Raw genomic sequence first — 22,450 nt, 5'->3', positions numbered from 1 at the left:
ATTATAGTTCTTAATTTAAATACGATATGACAAGAATATAAATTACAAGATGTTTAAACCATATCTTGTGGATGAGTTTGAACGTACCATGGGCAAAGCATTGAGGTAAAAAAGACTAACTAGTCACCACTTATAAATTTTGAACTTTTCCTGGAATATAAAGAAAATGTATTATATTATTTAAAAAATTCTATGATACAAATAATTAGGCACTAAAATGATTACAATTATGTACATTTCACAACTACATTTTAAAAAAAAACATTGAAGCAAACACAAATAATAATAAAAACAACAAATAAAATGATTACAATTATGTACAATTTATTAATACACATATATATTTTGCAGTTTGACTATTTTTATTTTACTTAAGGTAGCGAGAAGGGAAATTTTCACTTTTTTCTTGATTTTTCAAAAATTGATAAAACGGTTACTTTAGACCTTGATACATCATCCCAGGTTTACAAAAGTTCGAAATTGCGAAATAACGTTGCTTAAATTAGTGTTTTAAAATGCTAGCAGAAAAGACTACAACTGCCGTTTCGTGGATATTTGCATAATGTTTATCTTTGGAACGGTTTAAATGATAACATCTTATCTGTATACTACTGTTGTTGATGATTCCGATATAACTGGTGATAAGCTTCCCGTCGCAAACAATGCGTGTTTATCTAACGTCCATTGTCAGCATTATTGTCAGTCGAGACTTCGTCGGAGAAACATGGTCATACAGTCCGGGCATACAGTACTCATTTCGCCCAACCTTCTGCTTTTACATCGACCGCTTAACGCTTAATTTCCAACCATGCGGTCTTGTCTGACAGGAAACCGTCCGCATTTTAACCGTGTTTTTTTTTCGCTCGCTCGCTCATTGAAACACCGACCGCTCGCCCAAACACTGATCATTGGCATATGAGTGGTCGAAATGGTGGTTTTGATAGTAAAGTGTGAACATACAAATAGTATTAACTATTATTAAATTCTGAACGACACTTCAAATCTAATAGTTGTATGACACTTGTATCGTGAAAGCAACTGAACTGGGACCTCTTGTTACGTGTTTTGGGTGCTTGTTCTAGATGTAATATTTTAAATTATATTAATGAGACAGTTATGTGTAAAAAGCATAGGTAACTCATTTTGACAGATCAGAGAAACGAGGAAATGTTAATGATTATTTCCAAAAATAGCGATACCACTGAATCCATGTAGGTCTGTCTGGTAAAATTTGACATTCAATTTTCAAAAATAAGTCATGATCATTGAATGAGTTCAGTCTATACCGTAAAAGTGTTCCCACAAAAAATATTTTCGACTGAAAACGACCACATGCCCTGAAAAAATCGAACAGAGCTTGACATGTATGAATAATTTATTGGGCTTAAAAAAACGTGTCAAATTTAGTTATAGCCATAAATATTTGGTGGCCAGTCGATGAACAATTCGAAACTCCAGGGCTGAAAATCATCGACCCCACTCTGGTTTACTTTATTTCCCAACTTGCAGAGAAAACTGATTCGCTAATGTATCTCAGCCTAGTATTTTGTTTTTGAACTGAGGTCAAATTCCATCCGTTTGTCAAAATATACTGATGTTTTTCAGCTAATAATTTTGAAGCCTGTCACAGCACAAAAACACAAAAATGTGAATCAACGCCGGAAATTGGATGGTACGACGACTCTTCACTTAGCGTCAAATATGCTTTGTTACAAAATCATTGATTGGCTGAAAGTCACATGATCGGAGCACGACCTGGGTCACAGAACCATATTTGTTCGTATTACCAACAGGACCTCGCAAAAGAACCACACCCACATTTTCAATCTTTTTTAGCGCGGGAGTTGCCGAATTCGAATAAAATAAAATAACGCAAGCGATTGATAAGAATGATTATTAATATTTTCCCCGATGCTCTTCGAATTTTAATTTTTTTTATTTCAAGGTGAGAAATGGCTAGTTGAAGTTGCATCATCTTCAATGCGGATGTTTCACCGCGAATAACTCTAGCTCTGTTTTATTAGATCTCTTATCAGAGACACTTGAAGGATTAGCTTGTTTGTAAACTGTCAGCGTGTACAGTGGGACAGTAATGTTTGTCAGAGGATTATCCCTCGTTGTTCGTTTACATAACAATGGAAACCTGAATGTTCCTGGAGTACGGACTCAAATGCCAGCAGTTTTCTTCATTTTTCATGCTCGAGCTTGAAATTATTCATTATCTGACACTCTTTATGAGTTCTATGATATCAGTGGTTAATATGTTTGACCATCTTTAGTGTATATTTATAATAATGCAGCAAATCTACAGTGTTTTATTAACCAGAACTGTTTTTTGCGTTTTTCTCGAGTTGAAGTTTTGATTGAGTACGACTCATTGGGACCGCCGCCAAATCAAGTGGGTTCGAACTATGACATTTATACTCGCAGTTATCGTTCAAAAGATAATGATGGTGCAAAATATGTCTGGGTTTTTAAAGAAAATGCTTTGTCAAAGAATAATAGTCTGTTAAAGGTGCCAAGTATGAAATAATTTGGGGACAAAAAAACAAATGCTGCATAGAAATAGGAATAATAGGTCTTTTGATTACCATGGACACATTTCAATGAACTTGATTACGGACAATGCATGACGTAAATTATACCAGAAAATTCCGCAGTGTGCTCTCGCAATCGCGGACTTGGTCATTTTTACAAGGTTCGCCATTTTTGATGTCACGTGATAATTATGTAAACAATGACTGTCCAGTTTGTGCGAACTTGTACTTAGTCTTTTGAAATATATAAGCTAAATTAAATTACTGTTCTGAACGAGACAACAGACAGAGAATGTTTTATTCAAAAACGTCACAAAACCCTTCTCGCTACCTTAAAGTAAAACAAACGCTATATTAGTATTAAAAACATATACCGGTATTCCAAATGAACACAAATTGAAAAAAAAAATAGAAGAGAACATGATAATCAGGTACTAAATTTATTACACAAATTAATATTAAAAAAAATCAGTTTGGTTCAAGACTCTTGCCTTGCCTTTCTTTTCTACCATTCAAGTGACAGGGACTTATACAGTAAGATTAGTTTCATTTGCTCAAGTGCCGGGATTGTTTTGGTGCCGGGATCTCTTGTATTCTGACTAAACAGTTGGCTTTTGAATCTCGCTGGTGCCGACCTGTGGTCGAATCCACTCTGGGCCAGTCTATATTGCATTAGGGGACATAGAATGATTTTACGTAACCTGGTACATGTACATGTCTGGATCCCCCTGAATGTGTTAATTCGTCTGAGATTTGCTGTAACAAAAAGGTGTTCAAGATGGCTGCTTTTAAAGGGCAAGTTTATTAGCCAAGCAATTTGTAAAAATAGAACTGACGTAAGCATATAAAGTGAAGTGTGTGAATTACTGAAATTGAGGATAAGTTCCATGCAAGTAAAGTGGGATTCAAGATTCATGCCGCTGATCAAAATAACTTGAAACACATACTATTCAAGTTAAAACTACTTTTAGTCCATTGCCAGAAAACGATTACCCTATAATTAAACAACATTCTGAAGATGTTTTATTATGAATGAGCTGTCTCTCTTCACAGAATTTGTGAAACGACAAACAAAAGAAGTGCATTTTCAATCTCTTAGGGTATATAGATGTCTTCTATACTCTTCTGTTATCTATAGAGCTCGCTTTGCAAGCGTATGTCAGAAATGTGGATGTTAGTACCTGAGTTGAGAACAATTAAGATTATGGCATGTACATCTCTTTGTCGCTGCTGCTTACAATCAGTTGAAACAAACAGTTAAAGTTGAACTTGTTATTTAACAACATTTCTGAAGATGCTTTATCAAAAAAATAAAGTATTCTACATTCTGATTATGGGAAATATCATTTTTGTGGATCACTTTATTATAAGAAATTTTTATTTTTTAATTTATATATTTTTTGGTTGTCATTTCTGAGACAACACAATTAGTTGACCAATGTTTTTATATCACATCATGCATTTTGACTGACAAGAACCTGATCATTGTTGCAATTTGTCGCCCATGATTTGCGTGAAATCTACATTATTGGCCACAGCATCTTTGCCTTATTTACTTTAGTTTGGGGGGGGGGTTGACCTCAAAAAGTTTCCATCCCACAAAAACGATTTTATTTTTTATTAAAAAACCTTGGAGTATTTGCAGTTCGTTTTTTTTTTTCTATCCAATCATAGACAAAAATAACAGAAAATGAAAAAAAACACATCCAAGACGAGAAAATGGTTTGGTCCGAGTATAAATATGTGCGTCAAATGAGGTCCATTTCAGGTCATGGACCTAGAGCATGCGCAGAACCTGAAACGCATGCGTATATTTCGCTTCATTATTACAACCAACTGCTATGCCATACTACTGTCTGATTATCAATTTGTATTTAATGGTGAATGCAGTCTGACGCCATGATCAATATTTATCAATTAAGTTTCAGTGGGGGGTTTTGGGAAAAAACTAAAAGAATTAAGTTTTTTATCCGACATCGATCTTTTGACGTCATCCCTTAGTGAGTGACATTATTTGTACGGCAATTAGTTATTGATACAACAACACAACTGAAACCAATGTATATGAATAATTATTTTGCTATCTCCCAAAATTTACAATTGTATAAAAACAAAGGGACAAGCACAACACAGTACAACAGTCAATTCAGAGAGAAGGGGATAGATGGATAGTCATTTAGCAATGAAATCCTGATCTAGTAATAAATCGTATACTGAGAATATGAATAATAACAACTTTTTAGTCCCCGTTTGGACGCAGTCCGAAAACGGGGACTTATGTTTTGACCCTTGCCTGGACGAATCATAATCAAACTTCACACATACATCATACATGATACTGTGGAATACTTTATTTTCACTGGAATTAATTTTTGCTGAAAAGGCTTTTTGGGCATTCTTTGTGGAATTTATTTTCACTGATTTTTGATGAGTTGAATGTGAAATATAGGAAAAAAAGTATATTCGCTGGATTTTATTTTCACGGAGTCATCCCTTCAGCGAAAATAGCGAAAATAAATTCCAAGTGAAAAATAAAGTATTCTACAGTATTATACATATCCACATCAATTTGTTTCACGATCTGATTCAAGATGGCCGAATGGCGGCCATTTTTGTGCTAAAAAATCATCATAATCAAGCATTTTTCAGCTGTTTACAGATGGATTTTGTTCAAACTTGGTATATACATTAGACATTATGGGACCTTGATGCAAACAATTTTATTTTTCAAATCGGTTTCAAAATGGCTGACTGGCAGCCATTTTGTTTTAATGAATGGGCTTCTAGACCCATACTTCTGACTTGCTTTGACTGATTATGTTCAAATTTTTAATATTCATTATACATCATGTCATAGATTTACAGATATATTGGTTTGACAATCCTATTCAAAATGGCCGAATGGTGGCCATTTTTGTGCTAAAAAATCATCAAATATCAAGCATTTCTGGCATTTATGGATGGATTTCGTTCAAACTTAGTACATACATTAGAAATTACAGGTTCCTGATTCACATCATTTTATTTTTCAGATCGGATTCAAAATGGCTGATTAGCAGCCATTTTGTTTTAATGATTGGGCTTCTAGAGCCATATCTCTAACATGCTTTGACTGATTATGTTCAAATTTTGTGTATTTGTTATACATCATGTTATAGATATATATACATGTATTCAAAATGGCTGATTTTGTTTTAATTAATGCTGTTCCAGATGAATATCTCCCAATACTTGTTTGACGATCAGATACAAATGTCAATCATTTTAATGTTGAACAATCATAATAATCATATTCCTGACATGGTTATATTCCAGCTATATTACTATAAACAAAACTATACATCTTAAATTTGATAACTAACAGGGACTGTGCCATGCATGGCTTGTTATTTTTACCTTGCCCATATCATTAGGTGAAGATAAGGTCGGTATGACGAAAATGTCCGTTCTCCTCATTGTTGTCCCTGTCATAAAACATGACTAGCATGTAATGGCTATCGAGATATTTATGAAATTTAATGTAAAATGCTGAAATGACGACATTTACACTTCTAATACTAAAACAGATGTCAGTAACATACTCCACCCAATTTGTTACTTATATTGTGTTCATATATTTTAAAAACAGATTGTAGTGCATAAAAAATGAATGTGAACACTTTATGCTAGTATAAATATGGCAAGGTTAATCTTTTTACCACAAGTTCCATTTTTTTGTCACAAATTCACAAAATAGTTCCTTTTATAGACTGCACAAAGATTGGGATATAGATTGGAACAAAGATAGCCAAATTTTTGAGTAAAAACTAAACTGTTAACACTGATTTAAACAAAAAAAAACGGTGATTTTTTTTGCCTAAAAGCTGTTGATTTGCAATTTGCGAATGGTAAGCTGAGGGTGGAGGAAGTATTTAAACCTTTCAGTCACCAACAAGTCATGTTGAAGAATAGTTTACTCGTTCACACAGTCACACCCCATTCACGATAGTCTTAATGGACATAATTATTCGGAAAAGTAAAACTATATGATTTCACAACTTGACGATCACATTTTTGGCGTTTTGAAAGCTGCTCCTGAAGTTTTCGCATGAAAGCAGAAACCATACTACCGTACCAATCACAGTCTTTATGCAATGAAACTGACATATTACATGCATATTTTAATAAATGTTGTTGATGCCCGGTAAAAACACTTGGGGGCGGATCTATGATTCTGGAATGGGGGGGGGGGTAAGTTGACGCGAAAACAGGGACTTATAATTCGGTCTCCGTGTGTCCGTGAATCTGTGCGTCCGTGCGTCCGTCCGGAGTCATATCTCAGAATCCCTTGGACCGATTTCGTTCATTCTTTGCATGTGCCTAGTACTTTATGTGGGACATATGCACATGCAGTGGTTTAGCGATTCGATTCAAAATGGCCGACTGGCAGCCATCTTGTTTTTTGAAAATGTTGTATTTTGGACATGCTTTGTCAGTTTTCATTCAAACTTGATCCATAGATTATACATGTTAGGATACATGTCCATGATGATTTATTTCACAATTGGATCAAAGATGGCCGACTGGCAGCCATCTTGTTTTTTGAAAATGTTGTATTTTGGACATGCTTTGTCAGTTTTCATTCAAATTTAGTACATAGATCATACATGTTAGGATACATGTCCCCTACCGTCCGTGAGTTCCTGAGTCTGTCCGTCCGACCGTCCGTGTGTCCGTCCGTGCGTAAGTCTATCCAACGTCATATTTCAGAATCCTATGGACTGATTCCGTTCATTCTTTGCATGTGTCTAGTACCTTATGTGGGACATATGCACATGCAGTGGTTTAGCGATTCGATTCAAAATGGCCGACTGGCAGCCATCTTGTTTTTTTGAAAATGTTGTATTTCGGACATGCTTTGTCAGTTGTCATTCAAACTTGGTACATAGATTATACATGTTAGGTTACATGTCCATGACGATTTATTTCGCAATTGGATCAAAGATGGTCGACTGGCAGGCATCTTGTTTTTGTTTTTTTATGCGGTATCTTGGACGTGCTGTGTCCGTTTTCATTCAAATTTGGCACATACATGTACTTTATACATGTTAGGATGCATGTCCATGACAATTTGTTGTATTTTGGACATGCTTTGTCAGTTGTCATTCAAACTTTGTACATAGATTATACATGTCCATGACGATTTATTTTTCACATTATTCTAGTTTATTCATAGTTCGCTATATACTGAAGAAATTACCTCAAACATGCTAATTATTATGCAAGTGTACCCATGATTCCTAGTCTTGATGGATATGGCGTCCACGTTTGAATTTTGTTCATAGTTTCTCAGTTATTCTCTTCTTTGCCCCCATCAAGGGCACTCACAGTTTTAATACAGAAGTTTGTACTACTGATGTAATTACTGGTTGAAATGTTCAGCATTCTACCCATGAATAAAGAAGTCATTACAACTTTCTTTTCAGCTCAATCACTTGAGTCTACTGCATGTTCTGTGGAGATATATTAAACGTGGCGATTTATTCAAACCAAATTCCCACAGCCACAATACTGTGGGATGCCCTCAACTTGTTAAATGTCTAAAAACAGGGGTGTGCTTATACTTGGGGAGGGGCTTATGATCAGGAAAGTACGGTATATTATTCTATAAGGAACCTTGTGATTAATAAAGAACTTGTACTATTAAAAGAACAAAATGTTAGGATAAATCTATTAATCCTTGATTTATATGCTCATGCATTCAAATATTCACTTATTCACCAGTCTTGTAAATGTGAGATTTTTAACTTCTTAAAACTGGCTATCTTGGTTTTCTTATTGAAAACAGCTTGCCTGATTGCCTTGATATTTTATATATAAGTACTTTGGGTTGACTCAAATTTGTTGATTTTCATGACGATATTTTTAGTTTAGATTTTGGTGAATATAATCGCTCGTTACATCTTTTTGAATACCACCAACCTAATTGTTCTGATATTTTATATGTAGATACCTTAGATGGATCTCTGTTACATTGATTTGATTCCTTCCTCTGTCTGATTAATTTATTTAGCGACAATAACAACAATTTATCATTTTAATGAATACCGATATTCTTGTTATCTTCAAAATGGCTAGATTGATTTGATATTTTTTTTTCATTATGCATCTGGAACAGCGGAGCTACATTGTATATCAGCCAACAAGCTGCTTGTTTACGATCTGCATTGAGGAATGTGATAAATATCAAATGTTTGTTTGTTTTTCATGTTTATTCAGCAACTGAGTATCATCTTGGCCTTTTGAAAGCAAAACTTGCCAGATATCGCCAACAGTTACTGGAACCACAGGGAAAAAGTGGACCCAAGGTAAATGATTGTGTTATCAGTGTTATTGAACACAGGTAGGTTGGTCTGCAGAAATATTGTCTTCATCAGTGTTATTGAACACAAGTTGGTCAGTCTGCAAAAATATTGTCTTCATCAGTGTTATTGAACACAAGTTGGTCAATCTGCAGACATATTTATTGTCTTCATCAGTGTTATATAACACAAGTTGGTCAATCTGCAGAAATATTGTCTTCATCAGTGTTATTGAACACAAGTGGTCAGTCTGCAGAAATATTGTCTTCATCAGTGTTATTGAACACAAGTTGGTCTGTCTGCAGAAATATTGTCTTCATCAGTGTTAATGAACACAAGTTGGTCTGTCTGCAGAAATATTGTCTTCATCAGTGTTATTGAACACAAGTGGTCAGTCTGCAGAAATATTGTCTTCATCAGTGTTATTGAACACAAGTTGGTCAGTCTGCAGAAATATTGTCTTCATCAGTGTTATTGAACACAAGTTGGTCTGTCTGCAGAAATATTGTCTTCATCAGTGTTATTGAACACAAGTTGGTCTGTCTGCAGAAATATTGTCTTCATCAGTGTTATTGAACACAAGTTGGTCTGTCTGCAGAAATATTGTCTTCATCAGTGTTAATGAACACAAGTTGGTCTGTCTGCAGAAATATTGTCTTCATCAGTGTTAATGAATACAAGTTGGTCTGTCTGCAGAAATATTGTCTTCATCAGTGTTATTGAACACAAGTGGTCAGTCTGCAGAAATATTGTCTTCATCAGTGTTATTGAACACAAGTGGTCAGTCTGCAGAAATATTGTCTTCATCAGTGTTATTGAACACAAGTGGTCAGTCTGCAGAAATATTGTCTTCATCAGTGTTAATGAACACAAGTTGGTCTGTCTGCAGAAATATTGTCTTCATCAGTGTTATTGAACACAAGTAGGTTGGTCTGCAGAAATATTGTCTTCATCAGTGTTATTGAACACAAGTGGTCAGTCTGCAGAAATATTGTCTTCATCAGTGTTAATGAACACAAGTTGGTCTGTCTGCAGAAATATTGTCTTCATCAGTGTTATTGAACACAAGTAGGTTGGTCTGCAGAAATATTGTCTTCATCAGTGTTATTGAACACAAGTTGGTCTGTCTGCAGAAATATTGTCTTCATCAGTGTTATTGAACACAAGTAGGTTGGTCTGCAGAAATATTGTCTTCATCAGTGTTATTGAACACAAGTGGTCAGTCTGCAGAAATATTGTCTTCATCAGTGTTATTGAACACAAGTTGGTCTGTCTGCAGAAATATTGTCTTCATCAGTGTTATTGAACACAAGTAGGTTGGTCTGCAGAAATATTGTCTTCATCAGTGTTATTGAACACAAGTGGTCAGTCTGCAGAAATATTGTCTTCATCAGTGTTAATGAACACAAGTTGGTCTGTCTGCAGAAATATTGTCTTCATCAGTGCTATTGAACACAAGTTGGTCTGTCTGCAGAAATATTGTCTTCATCAGTGTTATTGAGCACAAGTTGGTCAGTCTGCAGAAATATTGTCTTCATCAGTGTTATTGAACACAAGTTGGTCTGTCTGCAGAAATATTGTCTTCATCAGTGTTATTGAACACAAGTTGGTCTGTCTGCAGAAATATTGTCTTCATCAGTGTTATTGAACACAAGTTGGTCTGTCTGCAGAAATATTGTCTTCATCAGTGTTATTGAACACAAGTTGGTCAGTCTGCAGAAATATTGTCTTCATCAGTGTTATTGAACACAAGTTGGTCTGTCTGCAGAAATATTGTCTTCATCAGTGTTATTGAGCACAAGTTGGTCAGTCTGCAGAAATATTGTCTTCATCAGTGTTATTGAACACAAGTTGGTCAATCTGCAGAAATATTGGCCTTATCAGTGTTATTGAACACAAGTTGGTCAATCTGCAGAAATATTGGCCTTATCAGTGTTATTGAACACAGGTAGGTCAGTCTGCAGAAAATTCGGGTGTTCAGTAAATATATATGTAGATGACATGGTAAGTCACATATTAACCAGGTTTGTATAATTTGTGCATTACAGGGTGAAGGGTTCGATGTAATGAAATCAGGAGATGCTAGAGTGGCTTTGATTGGATTCCCATCAGTTGGAAAGGTATGGTAACATTGTTATTGTACTGCAATGCAGTAAAACAGTGTGGTATATGTTGTGGATGTATTGCAATGCAGTAAAACAGTGTGGTACATGTTGTGGATGTATTGCAATGCAGTAAAACAGTGTGGTACATGTTGTGGATGTATTGCAATGCAGTAAAACAGTGTGGTACATGTTGTGGATGTATTGCAATGCAGTAAAACAGTGTGGTACATGTTGTGGATGTATTGCAATGCAGTAAAACAGTGTGGTACATGTTGTGGATGTATTGCAATGCAGTAAAACAGTGTGGTACATGTTGTGGATGTATTGCAATGCAGTAAAACAGTATGGTTGGTTCCCGCCTCAAGTGTCATGGTGTACCAAGCCACAAGAGGCCGGTAACTAGTAACGGATCCGGCATTCTGATTGGTCCATCACTTTCTCGCTGCTTGCTCCATTTCCCTTGGTTACCTAACGTCAGCGCTTACACTCGTGGCCGTTCAAGGTTTCCTTTTACTTTCGAAAGTTGGGTGAATAAAAAAACTGTTTCTTTTGTTATAAATTTGCACAGAAACAGTGAGGAATGTCAGAAACATCTCAAATATGTAAATCTAAGCAGGCAGTACATGTATGTATGAGCATGGCTTTATTGTAGTATTACAAAGACGATTACGCTGAACGAAACTTAGAATGTTTTCAAATTATGTCACTCAGTCATGTGCCTTCCGGCCAGAAAACTGGCCCAAATGGAACAATATGACGATTACTACCGTACTTGACTGCGTTTGCGCCCAGGGGCCTCAACTCAGAAAATCATGATTTATTAGGGGTGGGCGCTTACCCGAGCACCCCCCTCGAAAAAGAGTGCAAATGAAAAATTTGATTCATTAAGTGACAGATTACGTCTTTGAGGGAAAATCAAATTACGAAATTAGTTGAGTCGTCATTGATTTTTCACAATGAAGAAACAGAAATGATCACAAAAAGTATGCATTTTATTACAATATTAATTATGTACCACCAGAATTTACAAAATTAAAAACATTTGAGTCTGTTGGAACACAGTCAAAGTCAAAATTGTCATATTAACTCCACTGACGAAGGTGTTGGATTGTAGGCAAACTTTCGATGAAAATCACTTTCCGCCATGATGCATTTGCAGATTTGACCTGCAGCAGCGTCCTTTGACCCAATGGGTCAAGTTGGTTATTACCAATCAGAATGCTGTGTTGTACTGGCGAAAGACTTTCCGGTAACGCAATGTGGAAGTGAATTATTGATGTCGAAGTACAATCTATTGGAATTGATTTCAGCGAATAAACCACATGGTTTTTCCAAAAAACTAGTAACTAGCCATTTTTGAGAGGTAAACTGAATATTGCATGAAATATTCACCACATTTTACTTGTAATATCAGGTCATTGTCGAAGCATAGTTTACGCACAGTTACTCTTGTTCTACCATGGACGTACTAGTACGTCCATGGTTCTATGCATTCACAACATGTTTACAGTGATTGATATCCACGCTGTATCATATAAAAACGATTACCAAGATTCGTTACGCAAGACCAAGTTTTAAATTAGTTTTTGAAATTTTGTTGGGGTGGACGCTTTGCCGAATGTGACTCCAAATATAAAAATTACACAAAAGTGGGGGGTGGGCGCTTGCCCGGGCATGGGCGCCAACGCGGTAGAGTACGATAGTTACCTGCGTCTTACTTGCTATTTGCAAAGGACACTGGGAACCAGCGAATAAAACAGTGTGGTACATGGAATGTATTGCAATGCAGTAAAACAGTGTGGTACATCACAGTCCCTCCACAACCGGTTATGAAACGGTCAGATATCTATTGTTACAATGCATGTTTCGGTTAATCTGTTGCTTTTTTAACAGCTTAATCGTTGTTTATTTTGCTAGCGGTAAAATACAGACGTTCTGCCATCTTTCCCCAACATTAACATAAAATTAGCATATCCGATGATGTAATTTCTCCCACAAAGCATTGCGTTTCTTTAGTGCGCATGCATACTTTCAATGTTTTCATTCGTGTCAACATAGTCTTTACCGTGATCGCTCTAAAATATTACTGTAATGTGGAAATTTTACGATGATTTCGTCGATTTTGACGATGAAAATGTCGATTGGGCATCAGATTTAGAGGAGGAAAGCCGTGATGTGGAGTCTGATTTAGATTACGAGCCAACAGTGGATGAAGCAATGACGGGCGGAAATACAAAATCGCTGTCGTTTCAGGAAACAATATACACAAAATAAGAATAAATGTGAACAGAAAACTAGCATTACTGTCTATCAGTAAGTATTGATGAATATATGTATATAATCAGCGCCGAAATCACGTTTTCAAAAATGAAACCGATCTCCCGAGTGGCAGCCATTTTGTTTTACACACAAAAAAACAAACTAGTTGCGAAATAAACGATTTCAATTTTAATATATGTCCTATAACGCAATAAACTGAATTAACCTGGTAAAATCCTATTCAATTTTAAGATAATTCGAAAAATTATCATTATATATTCGATAAAGTGTCAACAATTTGGGTCAAACCTACCGACATCGTCATAACACCATTGCAATGACCGATTCTAAAACTGCCCCTGAAGTTCCCAGTCACAAATCATTTGATACCACGGATAAAAACGACATACACGACCTAATATTCACTCAAGATGTTCCTGACAACTAAATAAACTCAAATAATAGCGTCAATTACGAAATATATTTGAAGAAACTATTACACTATGTTGGTTTCTCCGACTCGACCAACGACCGACTTCAGTGTGAGCGCTTTAGTGTGAACTATGACGTCATCACTTCAGCTGGGAGGCTGAAACATGCATTGTTTCTCGATCTAAGCTCGTTCACACCTTTCGACAATAGCGTTTCATAACCGGTTCTGGAGGGACTGTGGGTACATGGATGTATTGCAATGCAGTAAAACACTGTGGTACATGGATGTATTGCAATGCAGTAAAACAGTGTGGTACATGGATGTATTGCAATGCAGTAAAACACTGTGGTACATGGATGTATTGCAATGCAGTAAAACACTGTGGTACATGTTGTGGATGTATTGCAATGCAGTAAAACACTGTGGTACATGGATGTATTGCAATGCAGTAAAACAGTGTGGTACATGGATGTATTGCAATGCAGTAAAATAGTGTGGTACATGTTGTGGATGTATTGCAATGCAGTAAAACAGTGTGGTACATGTTGTGGATGTATTGCAATACAGTAAAACAGTGTGGTACATGTTGTGGATGTATTGCAATGCAGTAAAACAGTGTGGTACATGTTGTGGATGTATTACAATGCAGTAAAATAGTGTGGTACATGTTGTGGATGTATTGCAATGCAGTAAAATAGTGTGGTACATGTTGTGGATGTATTGCAATGCAGTAAAACAGTGTGGTACATGGATGTATTGCAATGCAGTAAAATAGTGTGGTACATGTTGTGGATGTATTGCAATGCAGTAAAACAGTGTGGTACATGTTGTGGATGTATTGCAATGCAGTAAAATAGTGTGGTACATGTTGTGGATGTATTGCAATGCAGTAAAACATTGTGGTACATGTTGTGGATGTATTGCAATGCAGTAAAACAGTGTGGTACATGTTGTGGATGTATTGCAATGCAGTAAAACAGTGTGGTACATGTTGTGGATGTATTGCAATGCAGTAAAACAGTGTGGTACATGTTGTGGATGTATTGCAATGCAGTAAAATAGTGTGGTACATGTTGTGGATGTATTGCAATGCAGTAAAACAGTGTGGTACATGTTGTGGATGTATTGCAATGCAGTAAAACAGTGTGGTACATGTTGTGGATGTATTGCAATGCAGTAAAACATTGTGGTATATGTTGTGGATGTATTGCAATGCAGTAAAACAGTGTGGTACATGTTGTGGATGTATTGCAATACAGTAAAACAGTGTGGTACATGTTGTGGATGTATTGCAATGCAGTAAAACAGTGTGGTACATGTTGTGGATGTATTACAATGCAGTAAAATAGTGTGGTACATGTTGTGGATGTATTGCAATGCAGTAAAATAGTGTGGTACATGTTGTGGATGTATTGCAATGCAGTAAAACAGTGTGGTACATGGATGTATTGCAATGCAGTAAAACAGTGTGGTACATGGATGTATTGCAATGCAGTAAAATAGTGTGGTACATGGATGTATTGCAATGCAGTAAAACAGTGTGGTACATGGATGTATTGCAATGCAGTAAAATAGTGTGGTACATGTTGTGGATGTATTGCAATGCAGTAAAACAGTGTGGTACATGTTGTGGATGTATTGCAATACAGTAAAACAGTGTGGTACATGTTGTGGATGTATTGCAATGCAGTAAAACAGTGTGGTACATGTTGTGGATGTATTACAATGCAGTAAAATAGTGTGGTACATGTTGTGGATGTATTGCAATGCAGTAAAATAGTGTGGTACATGTTGTGGATGTATTGCAATGCAGTAAAACAGTGTGGTACATGGATGTATTGCAATGCAGTAAAATAGTGTGGTACATGTTGTGGATGTATTGCAATGCAGTAAAACAGTGTGGTACATGTTGTGGATGTATTGCAATGCAGTAAAATAGTGTGGTACATGTTGTGGATGTATTGCAATGCAGTAAAACAGTGTGGTACATGTTGTGGATGTATTACAATGCAGTAAAATAGTCTGGTACATGTTGTGGATGTATTGCAATGCAGTAAAACAGTGTGGTACATGTTGTGAATGTATTGCAATGCAGTAAAACATTGTGGTACATGTTGTGGATGTATTGCAATGCAGTAAAACAGTGTGGTACATGTTGTGGATGTATTGCAATGCAGTAAAACAGTGTGGTACATGGATGTATTGCAATGCAGTAAAACACTGTGGTACATGTTGTGGATGTATTGCAATGCAGTAAAACAGTGTGGTACATGTTGTGGATGTATTGCAATGCAGTAAAACAGTGTGGTACATGTTGTGGATGTATTGCAATGCAGTAAAATAGTGTGGTACATGTTGTGGATGTATTGCAATGCAGTAAAACAGTGTGGTACATGTTGTGGATGTATTGCAATGCAGTAAAACAGTGTGGTACATGTTGTGGATGTATTGCAATGCAGTAAAACATTGTGGTATATGTTGTGGATGTATTGCAATGCAGTAAAACAGTGTGGTACATGTTGTGGATGTATTGCAATACAGTAAAACAGTGTGGTACATGTTGTGGATGTATTGCAATGCAGTAAAACAGTGTGGTACATGTTGTGGATGTATTGCAATGCAGTAAAATAGTGTGGTACATGTTGTGGATGTATTGCAATGCAGTAAAACAGTGTGGTACATGGATGTATTGCAATGCAGTAAAACGGTGTGGTACATGTTGTGGATGTATTGCAATGCAGTAAAACAGTGTGGTACATGGATGTATTGCAATGCAGTAAAACGGTGTGGTACATGTTGTGGATGTATTGCAATGCAGTAAAACAGTGTGGTACATGTTGTGAATGTATTGCAATGCAGTAAAACAGTGTGGTACATGTTGTGGATGTATTGCAATGCAGTAAAATAGTGTGGTACATGTTGTGGATGTATTGCAATGCAGTAAAATAGTGTGGTACATGTTGTGGATGTATTGCAATGCAGTAAAATAGTGTGGTACATGTTGTGGATGTATTGCAATGCAGTAAAATAGTGTGGTACATGTTGTGGATGTATTGCAATGCAGTAAAACAGTGTGGTACATGTTAATGTGGATGTATTGCAATGCAGTAAAATAGTGTGGTACATGTTGTGGATGTATTGCAATGCAGTAAAACAGTGTGGTACATGTATTGCAATGCAGTAAAATAGTGTGGTACATGTTGTGGATGTATTGCAATGCAGTAAAACAGTGTGGTACATGTTGTGGATGTATTGCAATGCAGTAAAATAGTGTGGTACATGTTGTGGATGTATTGCAATGCAGTAAAACAGTGTGGTACATGGATGTATTGCAATGCAGTAAAACACTGTGGTACATGGATGTATTGCAATGCAGTAAAACAGTGTGGTACATGTTGTGGATGTATTGCAATGCAGTAAAACACTGGTACATGTTGTGGATGTATTGCAATGCAGTAAAACACTGTGGTACATGGATGTATTGCAATGCAGTAAAACAGTGTGGTACATGGATGTATTGCAATGCAGTAAAACGGTGTGGTACATGTTGTGGATGTATTGCAATGCAGTAAAACAGTGTGGTACATGTTGTGGATGTATTGCAATGCAGTAAAACAGTGTGGTACATGTTGTGGATGTATTGCAATGCAGTAAAACAGTGTGGTACATGTTGTGGATGTATTGCAATGCAGTAAAACAGTGTGGTACATGTTGTGGATGTATTGCAATGCAGTAAAACAGTGTGGTACATGTTGTGGATGTATTACAATGCAGTAAAATAGTGTGGTACATGTTGTGGATGTATTGCAATGCAGTAAAACAGTAGTACATGGATGTATTGCAATGCAGTAAAATAGTGTGGTACATGTTGTGGATGTATTGCAATGCAGTAAAACAGTGTGGTACATGTTGTGGATGTATTGCAATGCAGTAAAACAGTGTGGTACATGTTGTGGATGTATTGCAATGCAGTAAAACAGTGTGGTACATGTTGTGGATGTATTGCAATGCAGTAAAATAGTGTGGTACATGTTGTGGATGTATTGCAATGCAGTAAAACAGTGTGGTACATGTTGTGGATGTATTGCAATGCAGTAAAACAGTGGTACATGGATGTATTGCAATGCAGTAAAATAGTGTGGTACATGTTGTGGATGTATTGCAATGCAGTAAAACAGTGTGGTACATGTTGTGGATGTATTGCAATGCAGTAAAACAGTGTGGTACATGTTGTGGATGTATTGCAATGCAGTAAAACAGTGTAGTATATGTTGTGAATGTATTGCAATGCAGTAAAACAGTGTGGTACATGTTGTGGATGTATTGCAATGCAGTAAAACAGTGTGGTACATGTTGTGAATGTATTGCAATGCAGTAAAACATTGTGGTACATGTTGTGGATGTATTGCAATGCAGTAAAACAGTGTGGTACATGTTGTGGATGTATTGCAATGCAGTAAAACAGTGTGGTACATGTTGTGGATGTATTGTAATGCAGTAAAACAGTATGGTACATGTTGTGGATGTATTGCAATGCAGTAAAACAGTGTGGTACATGTTGTGGATGTATTGCAATGCAGTAAAACATTGTGGTACATGTGGATGTATTGCAATGCAGTAAAACAGTGTGGTACATGTTGTGGATGTATTGCAATGCAGTAAAATAGTGTGGTACATGTTGTGGATGTATTGCAATGCAGTAAAATAGTGTGGTACATGTTGTGGATGTATTGCAATGCAGTAAAACAGTGTGGTACATGTTGTGGATGTATTGCAATGCAGTAAAATAGTGTGGTACATGTTGTGGATGTATTGCAATGCAGTAAAACAGTGTGGTACATGTTGTGGATGTATTGCAATGCAGTAAAACATTGTGGTACATGTGGATGTATTGCAATGCAGTAAAACAGTGTGGTACATGTTGTGGATGTATTGCAATGCAGTAAAACAGTGTGGTACATGCTGTGGATGTATTGCAATGCAGTAAAATAGTGTGGTACATGTTGTGGATGTATTGCAATGCAGTAAAACATTGTGGTACATGTTGTGGATGTATTGCAATGCAGTAAAACATTGTGGTATATGTTGTGGATGTATTGCAATGCAGTAAAATAGTGTGGTACATGTTCTGGATGTATTGCAATGCAGTAAAACAGTATGGTACATGTTGTGGATGTATTGCAATGCAGTAAAATAGTGTGGTACATGTTGTGGATGTATTGCAATGCAGTAAAACATTGTGGTACATGTTGTGGATGTATTGCAATGCAGTAAAACATTGTGGTACATGTTGTGGATGTATTGCAATGCAGTAAAATAGTGTGGTACATGTTGTGGATGTATTGCAATGCAGTAAAACAGTGTGGTACATGTTGTGGATGTATTGCAATGCAGTAAAACATTGTGGTACATGTTGTGGATGTATTGCAATGCAGTAAAACATTGTGGTATATGTTGTGGATGTATTGCAATGCAGTAAAATAGTGTGGTACATGTTCTGGATGTATTGCAATGCAGTAAAACAGTATGGTACATGTTGTGGATGTATTGCAATGCAGTAAAATAGTGTGGTACATGTTGTGGATGTATTGCAATGCAGTAAAACAGTGTGGTACATGTTGTGGATGTATTGCAATGCAGTAAAACAGTGTGGTGCATGTTGTGGATGTATTGCAATGCAGTAAAACAGTGTGGTACATGTTGTGGATGTATTGCAATGCAGTAAAACAGTGTGGTACATGTTGTGGATGTATTGCAATGCAGTAAAACAGTGGTACATGTTGTGGATGTATTGCAATGCAGTAAAACATTGTGGTACATGCTGTGGATGTATTGCAATGCAGTAAAATAGTGTGGTACATGTTGTGGATGTATTGCAATGCAGTAAAATAGTGTGGTACATGTTGTGGATGTATTGCAATGCAGTAAAACAGTGTGGTACATGTTGTGGATGTATTGCAATGCAGTAAAATAGTGTGGTACATGTTGTGGATGTATTGCAATGCAGTAAAACAGTGTGGTACATGTTGTGGATGTATTACAATGCAGTAAAACAGTGTGGTACATGTTGTGGATGTATTGCAATGCAGTAAAATAGTGTGGTACATGTTGTGGATGTATTGCAATGCAGTAAAACAGTGTGGTACATGTTGTGGATGTATTACAATGCAGTAAAACAGTGTGGTACATGTTGTGGATGTATTGCAATGCAGTAAAATAGTGTGGTACATGTTGTGGATGTATTGCAATGCAGTAAAATAGTGTGGTACATGTTGTGGATGTATTGCAATGCAGTAAAACAGTGTGGTACATGTTGTGGATGTATTGCAATGCAGTAAAATAGTGTGGTACATGTTGTGGATGTATTGCAATGCAGTAAAACAGTGTGGTACATGTTGTGGATGTATTGCAATGCAGTAAAACAGTGTGGTACATGTATTGCAATGCAGTAAAATAGTGTGGTACATGTTGTGGATGTATTGCAATGCAGTAAAATAGTGTGGTACATGTTGTGGATGTATTGCAATGCAGTAAAATAGTGTGGTACATGTTGTGGATGTATTGCAATGCAGTAAAACATTGTGGTACATGTTGTTGATGTATTGCAATGCAGTCACATAGTGTGCTACATGTTGTGGATGTATTGCAATGCAGTAAAACAGTGTGGTACATGTTGTGGATGTATTGCAATGCAGTAAAACAGTATGGTACATGGATGTATTGCAATGCAGTAAAACAGTGTGGTACATGTTGTGGATGTATTGCAATGCAGTAAAATAGTCTGGTACATGTTGTGGATGTATTGCAATGCAGTAAAACAGTGTGGTACATGTTGTGGATGTATTGCAATGCAGTAAAACAGTGTGGTACATGTTGTGGATGTATTGCAATGCAGTAAAACAGTGTGGTACATGTTGTGGATGTATTGCAATGCAGTAAAATAGTGTGGTACATGTTGTGGATGTATTGCTATGCAGTAAAATAGTGTGGTACATGTTGTGGATGTATTGCAATGCAGTAAAATAGTGTGGACATGTTGTGGATGTATTGCAATGCAGTAAAACAGTATGGTGCATCGATGTATTGCAATGCAGTAAAACAGTGTGGTACATGGATGTATTGCAATGCAGTAAAATAGTGTGGTACATGTTGTGGATGTATTGCAATGCAGTAAAATAGTGTGGTACATGTTGTGGATGTATTGCAATGCAGTAAAATAGTCTGGTACATGTTGTGGATGTATTGCAATGCAGTAAAACAGTGTGGTACATGTTGTGGATGTATTGCAATGCAGTAAAACATTGTGGTACATGTTGTGGATGTATTGCAATGCAGTAAAACAGTGTGGTACATGTGGATGTATTGCAATGCAGTAAAACAGTGTGGTACATGTTGTGGATGTATTGCAATGCAGTAAAATAGTGTGGTACATGTTGTGGATGTATTGCAATGCAGTAAAATAGTGTGGTACATGTTGTGGATGTATTGCAATGCAGTAAAATAGTGTGGTACATGTTGTGGATGTATTGCAATGCAGTAAAATAGTGTGGTACATGTTCTGGATGTATTGCAATGCAGTAAAATAGTGTGGTACATGTTGTGGATGTATTGCTATGCAGTAAAATAGTGTGGTACATGTTGTGGATGTATTGCAATGCAGTAAAATAGTGTGGACATGTTGTGGATGTATTGCAATGCAGTAAAACAGTATGGTGCATGGATGTATTGCAATGCAGTAAAACAGTGTGGTACATGGATGTATTGCAATGCAGTAAAATAGTGTGGTACATGTTGTGGATGTATTGCAATGCAGTAAAATAGTGTGGTACATGTTGTGGATGTATTGCAATGCAGTAAAACACTGTGGTACATGGATGTATTGCAATGCAGTAAAACATTGTGGTACATGTTGTGGATGTATTGCAATGCAGTAAAATAGTGTGGTACATGGATGTATTGCAATGCAGTAAAACATTGTGGTACATGTTGTGGATGTATTGCAATGCAGTAAAACAGTGTGGTACATGTTGTGGATGTATTGCAATGCAGTAAAATAGTGTGGTACATGTTGTGGATGTATTGCAATGCAGTAAAATAGTGTGGTACATGTTGTGGATGTATTGCTATGCAGTAAAACAGTGTGGTACATGTTGTGGATGTATTGCAATGCAGTAAAACAGTGTGGTACATGTTGTGGATGTATTGCAATGCAGTAAAATAGTGTGGTACATGTTGTGGATGTATTGCAATGCAGTAAAACAGTGTGGTACATGTTGTGGATGTATTGCAATGCAGTAAAACAGTGTGGTACATGTTGTGGATGTATTGCAATGCAGTAAAACAGTGTGGTACATGGATGTATTGCAATGCTGTAAAACACTGTGGTACATGGATGTATTGCAATGCAGTAAAACAGTGTGGTACATGTTGTGGATGTATTGCAATGCAGTAAAACACTGGTACATGTTGTGGATGTATTGCAATGCAGTAAAACACTGTGGTACATGGATGTATTGCAATGCAGTAAAACAGTGTGGTACATGGATGTATTGCAATGCAGTAAAACGGTGTGGTACATGTTGTGGATGTATTGCAATGCAGTAAAACACTGTGGTACATGGATGTATTGCAATGCAGTAAAACATTGTGGTACATGTTGTGGATGTATTGCAATGCAGTAAAATAGTGTGGTACATGGATGTATTGCAATGCAGTAAAACATTGTGGTACATGTTGTGGATGTATTGCAATGCAGTAAAACAGTGTGGTACATGT

At 36.5% G+C, this 22,450-nt stretch overlaps 1 protein-coding gene across 1 annotated transcript in view; it reads left to right on the top strand.

Annotated features, from left to right (window-relative positions):
- Positions 1-22,450, top strand: part of LOC102808300 (developmentally-regulated GTP-binding protein 2-like) — a 56,355-nt gene that overhangs the window by 11,939 nt on the left and 21,966 nt on the right. Inside the window, exons 2-3 of the mRNA XM_085502606.1 lie at positions 8,796-8,884; positions 10,927-10,998. Of these exons, the coding sequence (XP_085358732.1) occupies positions 8,796-8,884; positions 10,927-10,998 (161 nt within the window). The remainder of the gene's footprint in view (positions 1-8,795; positions 8,885-10,926; positions 10,999-22,450) is intronic.

This window comes from Saccoglossus kowalevskii, chromosome 8, assembly GCF_978046115.1.
Source record: "Saccoglossus kowalevskii chromosome 8, keSacKowa6.1, whole genome shotgun sequence".
Classification (NCBI taxonomy): Eukaryota; Metazoa; Hemichordata; class Enteropneusta; family Harrimaniidae; genus Saccoglossus; species Saccoglossus kowalevskii.
Note: the sequence above shows the minus strand (reverse complement) of the source record. Positions and strands in the feature narration are given on the sequence as shown.